This window comes from Mauremys mutica, chromosome 12, assembly GCF_020497125.1.
Source record: "Mauremys mutica isolate MM-2020 ecotype Southern chromosome 12, ASM2049712v1, whole genome shotgun sequence".
Classification (NCBI taxonomy): Eukaryota; Metazoa; Chordata; order Testudines; family Geoemydidae; genus Mauremys; species Mauremys mutica.
Genome location: NC_059083.1, coordinates 11710627 through 11733277, shown reverse-complemented (window position 1 = coordinate 11733277; position 22651 = coordinate 11710627). Strand labels below are relative to the sequence as shown.

The following is a 22651-nucleotide window of genomic DNA, read 5'->3' as shown; positions in this document are numbered from 1 at the left end:
GGAGCTGGGGCCCTGTGCTACCCGCCTTCCCGGTGCTCTGGGGCTGGGGGGCGGGGGGAGCTGGGGCCCTGTGCTACCCGCCTTCCCGGTGCTCTGGGGCTGGGGGGCGGGGGGAGCTGGAGCCCTGTGCTACCCGCCTTCCCGGTGCTCTGGGGCTGGGGGGTGGGGGGAGCTGTGGCCCTGTGCTACCCGCCTTCCTGGTGCTCTGGGGCTGGGGGGGTGGGGGAGCTGGGGCCCTGTGCTACCCGCCTTCCTGGTGCTCTGGGGGTGGGGGGCGGGGGGAGCTGGGGCCCTGTGCTACCCACCTTCCCGGTGCTCTGGGGGTGGGGGGCGGGGGGAGCTGGGGCCCTGTGCTACCCGCCTTCCCGGTGCTCTGGGGGTCGGGGGCGGGGGGAGCTGGGGCCCTGTGCTACCCGCCTTCCCGGTGCTCTGGGGCTGGGGGGCGGGGGGAGCTGGGGCCCTGTGCTACCCGCCTTCCCGGTGCTCTGGGGCTGGGGGGCGGGGGGAGCTGGGGCCCTGTGCTACCCGCCTTCCCGGTGCTCTGGGGCTGGGGGGGAGGGGGAGCTGGGGCCCTGTGCTACCCGCCTTCCCGGTGCTCTGGGGCTGGGGGGGTGGGGGGAGCTGGGGCCCTGTGCTACCCGCCTTCCCGGTGCTCTGGGGCTGGGGGGCGGGGGGAGCTGGGGCCCTGTGCTACCCGCCTTCCCGGTGCTCTGGGGCTGGGGGGGGGGGGGGAGCTGGGGCCCTGTGCTACCCGCCTTCCCGGTGCTCTGGGGCTGGGGGGTGGGGGGAGCTGGGGCCCTGTGCTACCCGCCTTCCCGGTGCTCTGGGGCTGGGGGGTGGGGGGAGCTGGGGCCCTGTGCTACCCGCCTTCCCGGTGCTCTGGGGCTGGGGGGTAGGGGGAGCTGGGGCCCTGTGATACCCGCCTTCCCGGTGCTCTGGGGCTGGGGAGATTGTGGCCATGTGCTGCCCACCCTCCTGGTGCTTCTTTGGGGCTGGTGGGGCTAGTCTAAAGCAGGGCTTGGGGTAGATAGTTGTGGTGTGGGGGGAACTTTGGGCTCCAGCGGGGGGGGGAGGGAGCGGGACCTCAGATGAAAGGGGTGGGGCGGGGGCTAGCCTCCCCCAGCCAGCGGTTCACACGCTGCCCATGGGCCCAAACATATTTTTCTTCCACAAAAGTTTTGCATAAGCAAATCTTGTCTTTCAGGAATGCAGTGTGGATCAAAGAGAAAACTGGACCGAGCATTGTCAACTGGAGCGAGCATAGCCCTGCTAGCCACCAGCCGGAAATCAAAGGGCCAGATTTTCAAGGGGTATTTAGGCACCTGCCTTACTAGGCATCCATCTGCATCTTTAGGGATCAAAATGCCTTGGAAAATTTGGCCTCAAATCTCTTATTGACAAGGGGGTTAAAACTGAAATTGACCGAGGGTTAAAATGAAACTGACTAGAAGTTCAGGGGTTTGTCGATCAATGCATTGCTCCATATTTGTGCCGCATTACTCCGTTCATCTCAATGGCCTGCAATCAAAACGGAGGCACACGATGGTGAATTTGACTCTTTGGGCCAGATCCTCAGCCAGTGTGAATGAGCAAACCTATGTCGATTTCCACCCACTGAAGAGCTGGATCTGACTGGCTAGTCTGTTTTCACTGTCCAGTCTGAATGAAATAAAGAAAAATGAAAACCCGCCAGGGGATAGAAGAAAGAATCAATTCGATTTTTAATTGTTTTCAGTTTTAATCCTTTAAGCGACTTAGATCAGGAAATAGGGGTGTGTGTGTGAATAGATGACTTGAAATGAACAGTCTCTGTTTAGTTACTATAAATAAAAATATGGTTTAAAACCAAGGTGAATCAAGTTACTGAGGGATTAGGTTACTGTCAGCGGTATCTTGTTTTTCATCAGATTAATTCTTTCTTTCTTGGTCAGTTTAATTCTTCCTTCCTTTTTGCATCACGCTCTGCCTTTTCCTTTGTGTTTGATTACAGGATAATTATGTGTCAGGGTACCTGTACACCTGGGCGATTTTAAAGGCTCCAAAAGGAATTAAACGTATTGATTTTCACGGCGAGTTGGGCTCCTCATTTTAGACGTGAAAGGCTCAGCTGTTAAACCCACGGGCAGGGAGGTAGGAACACGGGGTCAAGTTATAGGGTTATAGCGGCGGATAAATGCGTGTGTGCGCGCGTGACTCAGACCAATTCAGATCCAAATATTTTATTGGCATGGCAATGGGGTAAACAAAGAGGGGCTGAGCCAGAGCCAGAGCAGGGAAGAGACAGACTATAGAGGCCCTGCAAGTGGTGCAGCCCGTGACTAATATTTCTGAATGAATCGTGAAGGCAGCTGGCTTTTGCCCTGCCATGGCATGTGGCCAGGAGACAGCAAAGTGGGTGCTGCTCCGTTCTGCAATGGGATGCCTGGGCCCCACCCACACCCACTCAACCCGCTGGCCTGGGGCTATTTTGGGCGCGGGAGGGGCCTGCGTGTGCATGGATTTCAGAGACTTTGCTCTTTGAGGTACAGAGAGCAGGACAGTTGGGAGCCAGGTAGCGGGGGAGGGCAGTTGTGCGGGGGGAGGGGAGTATAGGGGTGTGTGCGTGCGTGTGTGTGATATGAAAGAGCTGTGAAGACAGCAGGTTCTAATCTGTGCAGGAGAGTAATAAACGGAGGGGATAGAAACCAAAACCCAGCCAAAAAATCCCTAATCCTAACCAAACCCTTCCAGTTCCTTCTGTCTAATGAGGCATCAGCGCCCCTCTGCTCCTCCTCTGTCTCTAACAGGATTCCCCTCTGTCCTCTTTTCATCTCATTGAGTTCTTTCCCTTCAGAGGAGGGAAATCTGGCAACGTGCCCCAAACTCCACTCCAGTATAAATGGGTGGGCGGGGAGTCACTCTGGATTTACATGGGAGTCACTGGGGAATCCAGCCCTGACTCCGTTGACGTCAGCGGGATCACTCCAGATTTACACCAGGGTCACTGAGATCAGAATCCAGCCTCGACTTCAGTGACTTCACAGTCGCTCCGGATTAGCAGCTCTGGTGCTGGGGGCCCAGCTGATCCCATCAACTCTTCCCCTTGCAGGATTTGTTCCTGAGATTGCACCAGTGTCAGAAATATTCCAGGACTCCCTCGGGATCTAAAGCTAGATGATGGAGTAATGCCAGCCCCCGGCACCAGCTGCCATGATGAGGGGTTTCTAAACTGATCCAAAAGCCAGCAAAAAGGTTCCCATTCATTTCAGTGGGTTTGGGTTTGGGCCCTAAATGTGGTAGTTTAGGAGGTAGGGACTGGGGATTAGAGATTAGATTATATATCAATATTTTTAGGTTATGTAAGGGAGAGTTTTGGGATCCAAAACTACGATTTAGGGATTAGAATTTAGAGATTAAGGTGAGATCTTTACCCCGACTCCTCTCCATGCATGGCTGGTACAAGGACCACAGCAACAGCAAGGTCCAGAGGGGGGAAGAACCCACCGATGCAGGGACTGCGGATGACAACCAGAACATTTTACGGAGCTGAAAGGCTCAGGGCTAAAGCTGGGTGGGAGATTCCTGGCAGTGCTGCGGAGATTGGGTATTGGAGGTGAAAGATTAGGAATAAGTGTTACAGGATGAGAGATTAGACGGTGTTTAGAGTTAGAAAGGTAGAGGCCTTTAAAGTGAAGGATTAGATGGGAGATATTATGGATCAGAGATTAAAAATGTGGGATTATATATTAAATAGCAGGGATTAGAGATGGAAGAGTAGAAGGATTAGAGACAGATAGTAAACATTATGGATTACAGATTAAACTAGGGAGTAGAGAATAGGGATTTGATTTGCACCATTTTAGAATCTGCCTTGGAATGTTCCTTTTTGCACACCATCTTTCTCAGAGTGGTTTGCGTCTCTTTAGTGACTTCTCATTCGGTTAAAATCCAAAAATGTTCCATCCATGTCACGTTTAAAAGCATGGTTGTCTGTAACAATCTGATCACCCACTTTTTCGAGAAAAAGAAAGTGTGTTATGGTGATGTCTACAGACCTCAACCAAGACTGAGGTCCCACTGTGCCGGGCGCTGCACAGACACACAGCGAGAGACAGTCCCTGCCCCCGCTGAGATCAGGGCCCCATTGTGCCAGGTGCTGCACAGATACAGAGAGAGACAGTCCCTGCCCCAAAGAGTTTACAGTCTAAAGAGACAGAATTATACACCCCACCCTTTTATAAATGGAGGAACTGAGGCGCAGAGAGATGAATTGATGTGCCCAAGGTAACACAGGGAGATTTCCCGATTCCCAGCCCACAGCCTTCACCGCCAAACAAGCCACTGTAATGTAAAGCTGCTCCGCTGGGTTAGCGCACGTGACCATGTCTTCCCCTATAGCTCACCCACCCAAGAGAATTACTCTTTCAGCGCAAGTGTTAGGAGTAGTAAAGTGGTCACTGTGGGGTTACTCAGGTTACCCAGAGCATTATGGGATGGTCAATGCTCCACCCCTCCCTTATGTCCTCTTTAGCTAGGGGCTGGTTCCCTCCCCTCTCCCCGACACTGATCCGAAGCTGAATAAAGCAACACGTTCCCAGACTGCTGCTGTCCTGTGACCAGCAGGCTGCTTGTGCACCGAGCGGTTCCTTTGCATCATTGGTGCTGCGGGTTGCAAGTTCGATCCTGGCTGCGTGTCTGTCCTTTGCAATGAAGATCATGCAATTTTCTTCCCTGCAAAGTCGCCGGTGTCCTGTAGGTGGGTCTGATCCCCCATTTTCCATTTCAGCATTGTTCCCGGGGGCTCACAGGCGCACCCACGAAATGTCATGATGAGTCAGGGGCCGGCAAACTCTCCTGCGTAATCCTTTGTCTTCAGATAAATTCCTTTCCTTGGCATTTCGAGAGCTTTACAAACACTCATTCCATTAAGCATCCTTATAGCTCCCTTGTGAAGTAGGTAAGGCCGATACCCGTTTCACACAAGGAGAAGCTAAATAATAACATGCTTGACTTCAGCCAATGCTCCATACCCAGAACTGGGGAGAGAACCCAAGAGTCCTGGCCTCCAGCCCACCTGCTCTAACCCGCTAGCCGTTACCGCCCTGAATGTTTATCATTCTATGTCATTGACTGGCATTCCTACAATTCCTGCAGTTGCTGCGTAGGTAAATATCTCCCTGCTTGACGAACGTACGAGGTTGAGATTTTCATAGATGTCTAAGGGATTTAGACACGTAATGCCCATTCATTTTCATTGCTCAGACCTAATTATTAATGTCTAATCTCTAAAGAGTTTTGATACATAAACCCGTTAATTTTAAATCGCCTAGCTCTAATTGCTAATCTCCAGGGTGTCTAGACACATCATCCTATTACTTCTAATCACTAATTGCTAATCTCTAATCATTAAAGGATTTAGACACATAATTGCCATAAATCTCTAATCTATCATACCTAATATATAAACCCTAATCTCTAAGGGGTTTAGATGCATAATTCAATCCCTAATATCTACTCCCAGTCTCTGAGAGATCTAGACACATAACACCCATTAATTTCAATCCCTAATATCTAAGGGATTTGGACACATAACACCACTAATTTCACTCCCTAATATCTACCGTTTTTGCTGCATAACGCCCATTAATTTTAGTTCCTCATGTCTAAGGCATTTGGACACATAATCCCATTAATTTTATTCACTCGTCCCTTTTTCCAATTTTTAAGAAATCTAGACACATGACACTCATTCATTTTAATCCTGAATTTCTAATCCCTAATGTGTAAGGGATTTAAACACATATCACCAATTACTTTCAATCCGTATTCACTAATCCCAGTCTGTAAGGGCTGTGGATGCGTAACGCCCATTCATTTTACTCCCCAATCTGTAATCTCTAGTACATAAGGGCTTTAGACACCAAACCCTGATTGATCTGAATGGGAGGTGCGTGTCTTTAAATATGTTGACCCTCTAACTGGAGAAATGAGTCTGTGTGTGGGGGGAGCTCAGAGTAGAGTTCCCATGTGCAGGGTCAGCAGGTCTCTGCATCGCCACTCACCCCTCTCTCTTTCCCCAGGGCTCCCCCTTCCTCCTCTCTCCTGTGTCTCTGGTTCTTCATGAGCTCTCTAGCTCTATGCCAGAGTCAGTTGCCCTGTGTCTGCTGTGTAGAAAGTAGCTGGCGGGTTGGGTGCGTCTCCTCAGCAGGCATCCTGGGATCTGAAACAAGAAGGGGAGACGTGGTTCTTTAATGGGGTCGGGGTGAAGGAAGTCAATGGAGTCAGGGCTGGATTCTGATTTGAGTGACTCCAGTGTGAATCTGGAGTGACCACACTGGTGTCAAAGGAGTCAGGGATTGTACTTTGATCTCATGGTGTAAATCTGGAGAGACCCCATTGCAATCAATGGAGTCAGGGGCAGATTCTGACCTCAGTAACCCCAGTGCTAAAGTGGAGTGGCTCCAAAGAAATGAGTGTATTTACATTGGTGAAACTAAAATCAGTATTCCACCCCGGTCTATAAAGACAGTGATTATGGGCCATAATCTGTCCTTTATGCCAACTATAATGCAATAAAATGTAATATCTCCATTAGAGTCAGTGAAGAATACAGCTCTGACTCCATTGACATCAGTGGAGTCACTCCAGATTCACACTGGGGTCACTCAGATCAGAATCCAGCTCTGACTCCATTGACATCAGGGTCACTCTGGAATCATACAGGGTTATTGAGATCACAATCCAGCACTGACTCCATTGACATCAGTGGAGTCACTCCAGATTCACACTGGAGTCACTCAGATCAGAATCTTGGCTGCGGTGGGGTCCCTCTGGATTTACCTTAATCTAATTTACACCAGAACCCAGCCCTTAGCAGTTGAATGACTGGGTGGGGATTATCATTCTCATATTTAATATTGCGGTTGCCCCAAGAAATCTCAGCCCCATCAGGCCCCATTCATGCTAGGGGCTGTACAAATATACCCAGGGTGACAGTCTTTGCCCTGAAGACCTTATAGTATGAATCCCACTCCCACATTGCAGCTCAGATACTCACCACACACAGGAGGCAGAGCAGGACGAGGAAGACAAACATGGCAGCCAGACAGATGAGGATGATGGCCCAATATGGCAGACCGCTGGTGGCCGGTACTGGGGAAAACAGAGAGAGAAAGGGCCAATTTTGTATAGTGAAGCCAGCGACAGTTGCTCTGTAATCACAGCTCAGCAAGAGAAAAGGGAACAGATTGGTAAGCAGTGAGTCACGGCACCTACTGGCGACTCACCCATTACGGGATAACAGTCTACAACTGCCAACTGCTGATGAAGTGGTTCCTTTAGCACAGTGGTTCCCAAACTTTAACAGCTCGTGAACCCCTTTCAAATCTTGCGAACCTCCTCTTAAAAATGAATATTTCCAGGGATGTTCTCCTTTACCTGAGTATAAATTATAAAAGCAGGGATCTTGGAAATATAACATTTGTTTTATGACATGCTTGTTACACACTATTTATTATTAATTATTATTTATCATTACATTATGAAAACAGCGACACTCTTCCAAGATCTCCCTTTCGTAGCTTGTATCACTTTGAATAAGCCTGTAATAAGACCAGGCTCCTATGTTTAATCAAGGAGCATCAGATGTGAAACAGCAGGAAGGTATTTAAGAAGCCAACTCAAAGAGTTCCTCCTACGCAAGCATTCAGGGCTTGAGCAGTCCCGGCAAACAACGCACATTACAACAAAGCTTAAACTTGTTCTTCATAATAATTAAAAAACAACACTAGCTGCCTATTTAATTTTAAAAACAGCAAAAAGTATTCACCTCCCTTTCTGTTTCTTATAAGGAGTCTTGAAGTTTCAATCTCCTCAGTGTGATAGATAGACTTGCTTTGATCTGCTTAGCTCTTGGGAGTCCAGGGGCTGCGAGCTGCTGGCTGGCCATTAGGGATTTTTTTCCCAAGAACCCCTTGTAACATTTCACAAATCCCCAGGGGTTCACGAACCCCAGTTTGGGAACCACTGCACTAGCACAAATGGTAACATGGGGCTGTGCTACCGTGACAGGCATGTATAGAAGCAGCTGCTCGGTTGAAAACGCAGCACTCAACCATTCTAGTGCTGCAGTAACATGTCCTGTGAACTCCATTTGTGGACCCTTCCCCTAGGGTGCCGGAGTCCTTCTTTTTAAAAGTACTCTGCGGGCTGGCTGGGTGTTTCAAGATGTAGTTCAAAACCAACCTCTTTAAGCCCCAGCTTCTTTTATCTCAGTTCCTCCATTGTATACCCAGAGTAACGCTATTGACCTCAGTGGGGGCACGCTGACGTTACTCTGGATATACAGCAGAGTCACTGAGCGCAGAATCTGGTCCCAGCTCCAATGATGTCAATGGGCATCACTCCGGATTTGTAGCTGAGCCACTAAGATCAGAATCCAGCCCTGACTCCGTTGATGTCAGTGGGGATCACTCTGGCCCCATTGACTCCATGGAGCTGGGGTGGATTCACACCAGGCGGGATCTGGCCCCCTTGACTCCATGGAGCTGTGGCAGATTCACACCAGGTGGGATCTGGCCCCCTTGACTCCATGGAGCTGTGGCAGATTCACACCAGGTGGGATCTGGCCCCCTTGACTCCATGGAGCTGTGGCAGATTCACACCAGGTGGGATCTGGCCCCCTTGACTCCATGGAGCTGTGGCAGATTCACACCAGGTGGGATCTGGCCCCCTTGACTCCATGGAGCTGTGGCAGATTCACACCAGGTGGGATCTGGCCCCCTTGACTCCATGGAGCTGTGGCAGATTCACACCAGGTGGGATCTGGCCCCCTTGACTCCATGGAGCTGTGGCAGATTCACACCAGGTGGGATCTGGCCCCCTTGACTCCATGAAGCTGTGGCAGATTCACACCAGGTGGGATCTGGCCCCATCGACTCCATGGAGCTGTGGTTGATTCACACCAGGTGGGATCTGGCCCTATCGACTCCATGGAGCTGTGGCAGATTCACACCAGGTGGGATCTGGCCCCATTGATTCCATGGAGCTATGGCAGATTCACACCAGGTGGGATCTGGCCCCATTGATTCCATGGAGCTATGGCAGATTCACACCAGGTGTTTGACGAAGCCGCAGAGACTATTTTCACTGTTGCTGCACTCAGCAACTAGTGTGTCTGAGCTGAGTGGCTCCGGGAGGGCCCGGGAGATGTGGGTGAGGCCGTGTCTGAGAGATGGGATGGGGCTCCACACCCCACCGTAGGGAGGGGAGCTGCGGTGTGCCCTGTCTCTGTCATGTCACCATACACTTCCTAATCATGCCCAGGCTGTCACCGTACCGGTGTTGGGTGGAGCTGTGGTTCTGGGGGCTAGGGATGTGCTGGCATCAGGGGTGCTGCGAGCTGAGGGAGTCCTGGGGGCAACTGCAGACGTAGTGACGTCTCGAGTGGTGAGAGCCGGAGCAGTCAAAGTGGAGTCGGCAGGGGAGGCAGTGGCTCCGGTTGTTTTGCCCTGTGGATGGGATGTGGCATCTGTGGTCACGGTGCCCTGGGAAGGGGACGTGACAGCTCCGGTCACGGTGACCTGGGGAGGGGACGTGGCATCTCTGGTTGCAGCGCCCTGGGGAGGGGACGTGGCAGTTCCAGTCGCAGCGCCCTGGGGAGGGGATGTGGCGGCTCCGGTCACGGTGACCTGGGGAGGGGACGTGGCATCTCTGGTCACGGTGCCCTGGGGAGGGGACGTTGTGGCTCCAGTTGTGGTGCCCTGGAGAGGGGAGGTTGCGGCTCTGGTCACGGTGCCCAGGGGAGGGGACGTGGCATCTCTGGTTCCAGTGCCCTGTGGACAGGATGTGGTGTCTCTGGTCACGGCACCCTGGGGACCAGACGTGGCGACTCCGGTCATGGTGCCCAGTGGAAGGGACGTAGCGGCTCTGGTTGCAGTGCCCTGGAGAGGGGACGTGGCATCTCTAGTCTCAGTGTCCTGTGGTTGGGACATGGCATCTCCAGTTGTGGTGCCCAGTGAAGGGGAGGTGGTGGTTCTGGTCGCGGTGCCCTGGGGAGGGGAGGTGGCGGCTCTGGTCGTGGTGCCCTGTGGAGGGGATGTGGCGGCTCTGGTCACAGTGCCTGGGGGAGGGGAGGTGGCGGCTCCAGTCGTGGTGCCCAGGGGAGGGGAGGTGGTGGTTCCAGTCACGGTGCCCAGGGGAGGGGACATGATGGTTCCAGTCACAGTGCCCGGGGGAGGGGATGTGGCAGTTGTGGTTCTGGTGCCCGGAGGAGGGGAGGTGGCGGCTCTGGTCATGGTGCCCGGAGGAGGGGAGGTGGCGGTTCCAGTTACGGTGCCCGGGGGAGGGGAGGTGGCGGTTCTGGTCACGGTGCCCAGAGGAGAGGAGGTGGCGGTTCCAGTTACGGTGCCCGGGGGAGGGGAGGTGGCGGCTCTGGTCACGGTGCCCGGAGGAGAGGAGGTGGCGGTTCCAGTTATGGTGCCCGGGGGAGGGGAGGTGGTGGCTCTGGTCACGGTGCCCGGGGGAGGGGAGGTGGCGGCTCCAGTTACGGTGCCCGGGGGAAGGGAGGTGGCAGCTCCGGTCACGGTGCCCGGGGGAAGGGAGGTGGTGGTTCCGGTCACGGTGCCCGGGGGAGGGGATGTGCCGGATCTGGTCGGGGGGGTCTCAGCAATGGACTTAACTCCTGGGATGTCTTCCTGGGAATGTGCTAGACAGGGAAGATAACGAGAGTGGCTCATGTAAATACCGGAGTCCCCACCAGTGCACGCCCCTCCCCCCGCTGGATCAGTGCCCTGCCGGCCCGGCTGGTCTCGGCTCTGCCCACTGGGGCTGTGTTTCCCCTTGGAGAAATACTGAAATCTGCCCGTGGCTGGAGCGCGGCTTCCCCTACAGTGACTAGGCCACTCACCGGGGACGTGCGGAAAATCGTCAGGAGGGCTCGATCTTCCGCCTGGGCATCTGAAACCCCCGTCCCCCTACGCGACCATGTTCCAGGTTCCCTGTTACGGCATCATCCCTTCATCTTAGTGTTACTGTTCAGTGGGTAGAACAGTGGTGGGGGTGGGTAGCCGGACTCCTGGGTTCTATTCTCTGTTATGGGAAAGGAGTGGGGTCTAGTGGTTAGAGCAGGGGGAGCTGGGAGTCAGGACTCCTGGGTTCTATCCCCAGCCCTGGGAAGGGGTGTGGGGCTGGTGGGTTAGAGCAGGACTTGTGTGACTGTAGGCAGGACTCTTTGCCCATCTGTAACTCACTTTCTGCCTGTTGTAAGGGGCACTGGGGCAAGCCCTGACTGCGAGGGGACGGCGCCCACTGCCCCACACCCTGCAGCATGGCACCCCCTAGTGCTGCACTGGAGCATTGGCGCCAGCACTGACTGTGAGGGGAGAGCGCCTGTACCCTGCTCCCTGCAGCAGCCCATCACCCCCCTCCCCCATTTTCTGCGTATTGCACAGCTCGACTGTCCCGGCCTTGGGAGCATGGCGCTGGGGCCAGCTTCCCATTAGGTTTCTGCTCTAGATTTCACAGCCTACAGGGGAGAAAACGGGATGATTGACGGCTGCTGCGTCTTTCACTGGAGCTCAGAGCCAGGCCTGGAGCAGTCTTGGGCCGATTATCAGTTTTCATTTGTCTTATTGTAGCCCCCAGGAGCCCCACTCACAGCCCAGGGCCCCGGGGCACTAGGTCCTGTCCCAACACTGCACATAAACACAGTTCCCTGCCCCCGGCCGCTTCCTACACTGGGAAGCTAATTCTGGTCGTAAATCCCAGGCGGTGTCCTGCTCTGTGAATCACGCGTTGCATGGTTTCCGGGGAATTGCTTGCCCGGCTTCCCTGCCCTGGATGACGCTCAAGATGGTGATCTGTTTCTAACTGTCTTGGCGATAAACAGCTAAACAGAGGGCTGGGTGTGATCCACAGGCCTGGGTTTTCTCCTCCAAAGAATAAAGGCAGGGCTGGATTAGGGCAGGCTGATCTTATCTTTCCGGCAGTGGGACATAGGTGAGCCAGGTTCTATTTTCAGTTCTGCCTGCATGACCTCGGGCAAATCATGACATCACTCAAACAGATATCAGGGCCTCGTTGTACCAGGCGCTGCACAGACACACAGGGAGAGACAGTCCCTGCCCCAGCTGAGATCAGGGCCCCGTTGTGCCGGGCACTGCACAGACACACAGGGAGAGACAGTCCCTGCCCCAGCTGAGATCAGGGCCCCGTTGTGCCAGGCGCTGCCCAGACACACAGGGAGAGACAGTCCCTGCCCGAAAGATCTTACAAATTAAGCAGACCGGCTATTTAATAATAATGATAACAGACAAGGGAATTAATATTAGCCCCATTTTACAGGTAGGAACTGACTCACAGAGAGATGAAGCCACTTGTCTGCTATAAGTGCTCAGTATTAGCACAACAGGCTCCTGGTCCATGACAGGTTCCTGGGCTCTACGCAATCGTGTCCTGCCTCTCACAGGCCGGGGAATTCCTCCCAGCGAGTCCAGTACTGAGCCCAGTGACCTGATTCCCTCCAGGTTCACTTCAGCACCATCTCACCTGCCAGCAGAGCAGTGTTTTCCAGACTCTAAAAAGCTGAGCTCCCCGCGTCAAATAAAGGAATGCAGTTGTGTCCCCACTACAGCCGCCATGTTTCCTAAAGACCCTACTGAAAACAAGCTGCCACTCAGAGCAGATTGTGTACGTCTTCCCATTATCATCCTCTCTCTCCCTTCTGGCAAGAGCAGAGAAATAACGAGCAATGCTGAGATTTAAATGATCATCCTTGGCATCCGGATCAGCAGCCATTCAGATAGACAGGGCAGTTCCCCCCCCCCCCCTCCTCTGAGCGATGGGCTCAGGCTCTCTGCAAACTCAGTCAGACGTCGGTTACACTCTGGGAGCGTTTTCAAGGTTATCTCCCCAACTAGAACAGCTGGAGACTTCCTTTGCGTCTGAAATGAAAGCTGAAACCAGAGGGACATGCTGCATTCGAGGGTGAACAAAACCCACCCTTACCTGGGAAGTGTAGAACTAAAATCAGCACCGGGATTAGCCTGAACACAGCCTGGGGTGAGTCTCGCCACCACTGCATGCTGAATGCTGTACTTAGACGAATGCTTCAAATCCTCAGGCATCTGCCAGGCACGTCCTGGCTGCTGACAGCTTAAGTACCGTCCTGCCTCGTCCTATAAGTCACACCGTCATGGCGGGAGAGGACAGTTTATTATAGGGTGCAGTGATGTAGCGTTTCAGGTTCAAGGGTGCGGACCGGAACAACTCCCTCGGAAGCAGTTTATTTTTGTCAAGAAATGGCGAGGATGGAGCCTCTGATCATGGACTTTCTCAGGCCACGCGGGTGCTTAGCGCAGGACAGGATAGGACGGGGACACGGGGGAGTAACGAACGTGATGGATGGAATAAAGGTGGAATGTAAGGTCTCAGTCTCCTCTCATCTACTCTGGTGTTACGCCACCAAGGTAGTCTAGTGGTTAGAGGGGGGGGGGCTGGGAGTCAGGACTCCTGGGTTCTATTTTCAGCTCTGAGAGGGAAGTGGGGTCTAGTGGTTAGAATGTGTGTGGGGCGGGGGCTGGGAGTCAGGACTCCTAGGTTCTATTTTCAGCTCGGGGAGGGAAGTGAGGTCTAGGGGTTACAGCAGGGGGGCTGGGAGCCAGGACTCCTGGGTTCTCTTCCCAGCTCTGGGAGGGGAGTGGTGGTTAGATTGAGAGTCCTGGATTCTATTGCTGAGTCTGGAGGGGAAGTGGATAAATGGTTAGAGCAGTGGGGGCTGTGATTGCAGATTCTTGTGTTCTGGTTTGGCTCTGCCGCTGACTTGCCCTGTCACCCTCTGGGCCTCAGTTTCCCCACCTGCTAAACCAAGGTAACAACAACCACCCTCACCTCTCCCTGGGCTGAATTCCTATTTGTGAAGTGCTTTTGAGATTCCCTGCATGCAAGAGGCCACCGGCATGGGAAATTCTTTGTTCGCAGAAGTCCTGGTGAACCTGTGGAACTCACTGCTACATGATCGCACTGAGGCCAAGCGCTCGGCAAGAGACAACAGTAAACGTGGACATTGACACAGAGAATGAAAACAAAGACAATTATGTGAGGCTACAAAAATCAAAAAATAAATCATATTAATGAATTAACACCCCCCCCAGCCGCTAGTTATTAGGGGTCAGGAGGAAACGTCTCTCTTATGAGCCGGTTATTCCACAAATTACCATGAGAGAGGCGTGTAGCGGCCCTTCCTCCTAAGCAACTGACGCAGGCGAGCTGTCTGAGAGGTGACTGGGCTATGTGGACCATGGGTCTGATCCCACCTGGGGCTTGCTATGAAAGTCACACAGGGTGCAAGACAACTAGGGAGCAGGTGATGCTCTGTTCCCGCCTCCCGGGGTCTCCATCAATGGCCCCAGGACACACAGTGTGGCTACCACGCCCAGTTCAATGGCCAGCACATCGCAGGCTACCACAGGTGCATATGCCCTCTCCCTCCTGCATGCTATTCCCCAGAAGGACGGTTGTGCTACCTGTGCTGCAGGGAGTGGGTTAGGGGTGGGGCTCAGCAGGGGGCTTGCTCTCCCCTGGCAGCCAGTACTGGCTGCAGCGCCCCAGTGCAGCGCTAGGGGGCGCTGTGCTGCAGGGAGCTGGGTAGGGCTCAGCAGGGGGCGCTTTTCCCTCACAGTTGGTGCTTCGTGCAGTGTCCCAGTACGGTGCTAGGGGGAGCTGTGCTGCAAGCAGCAGGGTGGGGGGCGCTTTCCCCTCACAGTCAGTGCTGACCCCAGTGCGCCATTGTGGTGCTAGGGGATGCTGTCCTGCATGGAGTGGGCTCATTATGGGGCGCTCTCCCCTGGCAATCAACGCTAACCCCAACACCCCAGTACAGCACTAGGGGGCGCTGTGCTGCAGGGAGCAGGGTCGGGGGGCTCTGTGCTGCATGGAGCAGGCTCAGTAGGGGGCGCTGTGCTGCAGGGAGCAGGGTCAGGGGGGCTCTGTGCTGCATGAAGCAGGCTCAGTAGGGGACGCTCTCCCCTGGCAATCAACGCTAACCCCAACGCCCCAGTACAGTACTAGGGGGTGCTGTGCTGCAGGGAGCAGGGTCGGGGGGGGGGCTCTGTGCTGCATGGAGCAGGCTCGGTAGGGGGCGCTCTCCCCTGGCAGTCAGTGCTAACCTCTGCCCCGCTCCACATACACACAGAGTCAGACCAAGGAAGGACACGTTGTCCCTTAAGAGTTAATGATGCTGGCTCCTGCCTGGCACGGTGACTGGTTTAATTACAGGCCGGGTAACTGGCAAAGGGAAGGACTCGCTTTTTATAACCCCTTTGTGAGCTCAGCCGGGGCGGAAGCAAAAATCTGGACAGTTCGGCTGCCTTCCTAAACAGAGAGTCCGGCTTCTGGAGGGAGTCGCGCTAATCAGGACTCTTCGGGGATCGTTCCAAGACTGGCCATTCCCAGACGCTTGTGTTCGTTTTCCTTTTGCGCCATGTGTGATTTTTAAATTCGGCTATAGACCAGGGAGTGGAACCTGGCTCCTAGCCCCCATCTGCTCTAACCACTAGTCCCATTTCCCCTCCCAGAGCTGGGGGTAGAACCCAGGAGTCCTGGCTCTTAGCCCCACCCTGCTCTAACCCACTAGTTCCCACTCCCCTCCCAGAGCTGGGGAGAGAACCCAGGAGTCCTGGCTCCCAGCCCCCCCTGCTCTAACCACTAGCCCTCATTCTGGCCAGCCTTATTCTTGGTGTCTATGCAAATACACTGAAAACCTTGGAGCTGCTTCTGGGGTTCCAGCCAGTCTCATGCTAACCTAATTCCGCAGAGCTCGCTTCAGGGGATCTCAGAGGCTCCATCCTTCTAGGAGGCAGAAAACTCATACTCTTACTTCGAACGCCTTCAGCCTTAAAACTTGGCAGCCCAGAGGAAACCTCTTTATTATAAGCATTAAGAGAACAGAGAGGTGAGGGTTTTTGATCACTGTGATTGTTTGTATTATGCAAGAAGCAGCCAGCTAACAGAACCGGAGTTCCCTAGGGGAACTGGTAAGGAAAGAACTTATTATTGATTATTTACAATGAGGGGTTCAGCTCAAAAGTTTGACAAGCTGCTATTAAGCCCACACACCTACTGCTGAATTGCGGCTGCTTCTGGGGTGGGACAGGTGTATAACACTCACACAGCGATGCGGCATGGGGCTCGCTCGCCCGGCGCTTAACTGCAGCCACCTCTGGGGTGGATTTGTGGAAGCCACTTAACAGCCGCAAAGCAATGCTGCACATCAGGTATCCGAGTAGCTGCACTGATAGTCTGCTCTGGCAGAGGCAGGACGCAGTATTGGGCTAGAGGGGGCCCATTGTTCCGATCCAGTGAAGGATGGACCCATCGGTCTGCTTCCATATGTGCCAGAGGTGGCATTAGTTGGGCCATTAATCTAAACTGGCAAGGGGAGATGATGGGACTCCAGATTAAATAGACCATGGCTCTGATTCTGTATGGACCAGAGGTGGCATTTGCAATTAGAAGAACCAGTCCCATATACTTTCCAGTCTCCTTCATCCAGTTCCTGACACAGCGCGGTGCTGCGGTGTTCCCTAGGACAGTGCGCTCTGGAAACTGATTACCTATGCTATTAAAGAGGGAGCGGCTAGATGAGTGTCTTCCTTATATTCCATTGCAGCCCATGTAGGCAACTCACCCCAAGTCCCCGTCCCAAGGTGGCATATTGGGGATCTGAGGGTACCCACCCCAGAGAAGGACCTCAAGGGAATGAGCTCGCCACTGACTCCGTTAAGGTGGCAGAACTGATAGTAATGACCTTCACATAGCAGACAACCTGGAAGAGACACAGAGATGTCAGTGGTACAGCCTGGGTAACCAAGACTGGCCTCTACTGCCTGTCCAGAGCTGGGGATAGAACCCAGGTGTCCTGATTCCCAGCCCTCCTGCTCTAACCACCAGACCCCTCTCCCCTCCCAGAGCTGGGGATAGAACCCAGGTGTCCTGACTCCCAACACCCCCCCCCTGCTCTAACCACTAGACACCACTCCCCTCCCAGAGCTGGGGATAGAACCCAGGAATCCTGAGTCAGTGGCAAGCATGGGAGCTGGGGTAGGGAGAGGGGCCCAGACGGGGTATTCCCCAGATCCAGACACTGAGGGCCAGGCTGGCTTCCGAAGCATCAAGTGGCCCCGCGTGGCCCTTACCGTGACAATCCCGGTGAGCAGGCCCACGATGACGAAGAGACAGAGCAAGCTGATGAGCCCCATGGACCGGTATGGCCAGGGGGTCCGGGGTGCTGCAGAAGGAGACAGCAGAATGGGTGAGAGGCTCCTTCCCCAGATGAGTGGAAGCCGAGCTCCCAGCACTCTGGCCAGGGGCTGTGCTGCCCGCGGGCTCATGCGTGGCTTCCCCACCCAGCTAAATCCCTACCGTGGTGCCCGTCACCATAGCAACAGGGCATCTCCCGGGAGACAGTAGCTATTGTGGCACTGGGGCAGGGGGCCAATTGATTTCCCTCCCTCTCTCCCCCCTAGGGCAGCCGGCTTTTGGGCTTGCTGCTGCTTACTGGGGGTGGTGGACTCTCCAGGGGCCCTGGTGTCTCTTGGGGCATCATGGTCATCTCCAGGGGTGGTGGCCGTGGTGTCGCTTCCCTGGGCATCATCCCCATCATCGCCAAGGGCAGCAGTAGCCGTGTCTCCAGGAGTATCAGTGCCATCTCTGGTGCCATCTGTGGTGGCAAGAATGTCTCCAGGGACTGGGAAAGCTCCAGGGACGGTTGCATCTCCAGCATCATCTGTGGTGGCAGCTGCATCTCCAGGGACGGTGGCGCCTCCAGGGCCATCGGTGTTGGTGTCTCCAGGGACTGTGGGGGTGTCTCCATGGGCAGCAGTGGTGCTGATGTCTTCAGGGACTGTGCTATCTACAGGGGAGGCACTGGTGGTCTCTCCAGGGACTGTAGGGTCTCCGGGCATGGTGGTGGTGGTGTCTCCAGGGACTGTAGCATCTCCAGGCATGGCAGTGGTGGTGTCTCCGGGATCCATGGGGGTGTCTCCATGGGAAGCAGTGGTGCCGATGACTCTAGGAACTGTGGTATCTACAGGGGCGGTGGTGAAGGTGATGTCTTCAAGTGTGTCAGCAGAGTCATTGTCATATCCAGGGGCATCAGTGTCTCCAGATATGGTAGTGGTGGTGATGTCTCCATGGTCAGTGGTGGTGGTGAAAACTCTAGGAATCACAGGGTCTCTGGAAGCAGCAGTGGTGGCAGCATCTCCAGAGCCTGTGCTGTCTCGAGGGGTGGCAGTGGTGGTGGTGGTGTCTCCGGGGACTGCTGCATCTCCAACGGTGGCGGTGATGGAGGTGGCTTCTCCAGGGGCAGTGGTGGTGGTGTCTCCAGGGATTGCAGCATCTCCAGGGGCAGTGGTGGTGGTGTCTCCAGGGACTGCAGCATCTCCGGGGCCAGCGGCAGCGGTGGTGTCTCCAGAGATTGCAGTGTCTCCAGGGGCGGTGGTGGTGTCTTCAGGGATTGCAGCGTCTCTGGGGGCAACGGCGGTTGTGGTGACTCCAGGGATTGCAGCGTTTCCGGGGGCAGCGGCGGTTGTGGTGACTCCAGGGATTGCAGCGTCTCCGGGGGCAGCGGCGGTTGTGGTGACTCCAGGGATTGCAGCGTCTCCGGGGGCAGCGGCGGTGGTGGTGTCTCCAGAGATTGCAGCATCTCCGGGGGCAGGGGCGGTGGTGGTGTCTCCAGGGATTGCAGCTTCTCCAGGAGCAGCAGCGGTGGTGGTGTCTCCAAGGATTGCAGCTTCTCCGGGGGCAGCAGCAGTGGTGGTGTCTTCAGGGATTACAGCTTCTCCAGGGGCAGTGGTGGTGATGGTGTCTCCAGGGATTTCAGCATCTCCAGGGGCAGTGGTGGTGTCTCCAAGGATTTCAGTGTCTCCAGGGGTGGTGGTGGTGTCTTCATAGATTGCAGCATCTCCAGGGGCAATGGTGGTGGTGGTGTCTCCAGGGACTGTGGTATCTCCAGGTGTGGTGGTGGTGTCTCTAGGGACTGCAGCATCTCCAGGGGCAGCAGTGGTGGTGTCTCCAAGGGCAGTGTTGGCAGTGGTGTTGGGGTCTCCAAAGACTGCCGCATATTCAGCAGTGGTGGTGATGGTGGTGGCGTTTCCTGGGGAGGAGGTGGTGGTGTCTCCAGGGATGTCGTTGTCTCCAGGGCTGACAGTGGTGGTGTCTCCAGGGACTGCAGCGTCTCCAGGGGCAGCGGTGATGGTGATGATGTCTCTAGGGGCAGTGTTGGCGGTGATAATGGAGTCTCCAGAGACTGCCACATCTTCAGAAGCGGTGGTGATGGTGGTGGCATCTCTAGGGACTGCCACATCTCCAAGGGCAGCAGTGGTGGTGGTGTCTCCAGGGACTGCAGTGTCTCCAGAGGCAGTGGTGATGGTGTCTCCTGGGGCAGTGTTGGTGGTGATGATGGGGTCTCCAGAGACTGCTGCATCTTCAGAAGTGGCGGTGATGGTGGTGGCATCTCCAGGGGCAGTTGCATCTCCAGGGGTGGCGGTGGTGTCTCCAGGGACTGTCGCATCTCCAGGGGTGACAGTGGTGATGGTGTCTTCAGGGTCTGCAGCATCTCCAGGGGCAGCGGTTATGGTGATGGTGATGATATCTTCAGGGGCAGCGGTGATGGTGTCTCCAGGAGCAGTGTTGGTGGTGATGGTGGAGTCTCCAGAGACTGCCGCATCTTCAGCAGTGGCAGTGATGGTGGTGGCATCTCTAGGGACTGCAGCATCTCCAGGGGTGGCTATGGTGGTGGTGGTATCTCCAAGTACTGCAGCATCTCCAGGAGTAGCAGTGGTGGTGTCCCCAGGGTGTGTGGTGTCTCCAGAGACTGTGGTATCTCTGGGGGCAGCAGCAGTGGTGGTGGTATCTCCAGGGTTTATGGTGTCTCCACAGGTGGTGGTGGTGGTTTCTCCAGGGACTTTGAAGTCTTCAGGGACTTCAGCATCTCCAGGGGTGGCAGTGATGGTTGTGATGGTATCTCCAGAGACTGTAGCATCTCCAGGGGCAGTGCTGGTGGTGGGGATGGGGTCTCTAGGGACAGTAGCATCTCCAGGGTTTGTAGTGTTGATCGTGACATCTCTAGGGACTATGCTGTCTTCAGGGATGATGGTGTCTCTAGGGGCAGTGGCATCTCCAGGGGCTGTGGTGTCTCCGAGGATGGCAGTGGTTGTGTTGTCTCCAGCTTCAGTGGTGCTGGCGTCTCCAGAGGCAGCAGCACCAGCTTCTCCAGAGGCGGTGGTGTCCCCAGGGGTGGCAAGGGAGGTGTTGGAGTCTTGGGGGGCATTGGCGGCATCTCCAGGGCAGGCAACGATGTCGGCGTCTCCTCCAGGAACGGTGGTGTTGTCTCCAAGGGCGGCGGAAGCAACGGTGTCTCTTGAGATAATGGTGACAGCTGTGGTGTCTCTGGTGCTGGTGGCGTCTCCAGGGGCTGTGGTGGTCTCTCTGGGAACAGCGAGGCTCCCTTGAGTGCCCTCGGCTGCTGGGGTGGTGCCCTGGCCTGGGGTCTCTGTGCCCCCAAAGGGAGTGATCCAACTGTGGGTCACGCTGGCTGCAGGGCCGATGGCCACAGCAGAGGTGGTGGTCTCCCTGGGGATGCCACTGTCCCTAGGCGTGCCAGGCTGCCCCAGAGGGCTGGGCTGGCTGGGAGTGGTCAGCTCAGCCGGGATGGTGTCTCTAGAGATAACCATCTCTCCAGGCGTAGGGGTGGCCCCAGAGGGAGAGGTGATGATGTCTCCAGGAGCTGCAGTGCTGGTGAGGTCTCCAGCGGTGGTTTCCCTCAGAGCAGTGGTGACATCTACAGAGGCAGCGTCTCTGGGGCCGGGGCTGGCATCTCCGGGGACGGTGACATCATTACCACCAGGAGCAATGGCTGTGTCTCCAGGGGCGACAGTGGCATCTCTGGGGGCGATGGTGGCATCTCCAAGGGTGATGGTGGAGTCTTCAGTAACAATGGTGGCATCTCCAGAGGCGATGGCTGTGTCTCCGGGGGTGATGGCTGTGTCTCCATTGTTGGGGGCAGCACCATCATCTCCAGGGATGGGACTGATGCTTCCATTGGTGCTGGAGCTGTCATCATCTTCAGGGGCGATGGTGGCATCTCCGTCTCCGAGGACAGGGCTGATGTCTCCATCTCCAGGGGCAGAGTCATCATCTCCAGGGATGGAGCTGATGCGTCCGTCGGTGCTGGCGCTGTCATCGTCTCCAGGGGTAATGGTGATGGTGGCAGTGTCTACAGCGGCGCTGGAAGCATCATTGTCTTCAGGTTGGAGCATGGCAGCGTCTGCATCTCCAGGTATGATTGTACCATCCCCAGGGGCTGTGGGGTCCCCATGGGAGGTGATCTCCCTGGGCTTAGCAGTGGAGTCCGCAGGGGCAGTGGTCCCATCATCCATAGCACCATCCCCAGAGCTCACTGCCCTGTTCACACCATGAGGGAGGCTGTCTCTCCCAGCATGGACGTATCTCTCCAATCTACTGGCTGTGTCCATCGTCCTGTGAGTCAGACCTTGCTCAGCAGCGATGGGGCTGCAGCGGAACAACAACAAAATCCAGAAGAAATCAGGTCACGGTGGGAAACATAATTGTACCATATCCCAGCCTTGGGCGCTGGTTAGTCCTGCCAGCGTTCGGGTTGGCCTCAGTTCTAGAGCTGGTTAGGAAACTTTTTTACGTGGAAAATACTCACTTTTCGGCACAAATTCAAATACCAAAATATTACAGTTTGGGGCCAAAATCTTTCTGTTTTCAGGAGTTTGGTATTTTTGGTGAAAAATCCGAAATCTGCAGAAAAAAGACACTTTTGGCAAAAAAAAATCATTTAATTGAAAACTCAATTTTCGAAACGTTGTCTCAGCAGAGCACTAATAATTGCTAAAAGCCTCATGCTACAGAAATAGAAATCCAAAAAGCAACCAACAGTTACAAATTGGAGCATGGACATCTTGAGCTTAACCACCATGGAAAGAATTGTAACTGTAACAGAAATACCCAAGAAAAGTCTCAAACCATTCACATTGTATTTAATCAACAGTTTCAAATACAGTGACGGTGAGGCAGCAAACAGCACATTAGGAGAAGTTTATGTATTATGAGAAGTTTAGGTAAAGTTTCTTTGCATTTGTTTATATATATATATATATATATATATATATATATATATATATAAAATGTAATAAAAAGTTAAAACTCAATATTCTATTTAAAAAACAGTTCAGATGGAAAATTTGTGCCCAGGAATTGAATTAATGTGCTACTAACTTCTAGGGCTAGTAAACAAATTAAAAGAAAAAATAACTTTCATTACCATCTTGATGTCCTGAAGTTGTCATTGAAAAAGTTTTTCCTTTTAGCACATTAAATGCTTTGAAAATAGACCACATTTTAAGTTGATCACTGTTTTTAAAAGGGCTATTACTGATAGCTGATTACTGATGTGATTACTGATGCTGTTTTCTTTCAAACTTGAGGAGAAAACATTTTTGATTTTTAAAAAAGTGATTTTTTTCTAGTGAAAAACAAAAAGTGTTGAAGATTTTGTGTGAATAATTTTGTTTACAAAAGGATTAGTCTTTAGATCATAAAATTTCTTTGTATATGAAATATTTCAACTGGTCCTACTAATTTCAAACCA

At 54.1% G+C, this 22651-nt stretch overlaps 1 protein-coding gene across 1 annotated transcript in view; it reads right to left on the bottom strand.

Annotated features, from left to right (window-relative positions):
- Window positions 1-15956: 15956 nt before the first annotated feature.
- MUC22 (mucin 22) overlaps window positions 15957-22651 on the bottom strand; it is a 9323-nt gene continuing 2628 nt past the window's right edge. Inside the window, exons 2-4 of the mRNA XM_044981859.1 lie at window positions 17534-21546; window positions 17172-17263; window positions 15957-16801 (exon numbers count right to left, since the gene is read on the bottom strand). Of these exons, the coding sequence (XP_044837794.1) occupies window positions 16727-16801; window positions 17172-17263; window positions 17534-21509 (4143 nt within the window). The 5' untranslated portion in view covers window positions 21510-21546 and the 3' untranslated portion in view covers window positions 15957-16726. The remainder of the gene's footprint in view (window positions 16802-17171; window positions 17264-17533; window positions 21547-22651) is intronic.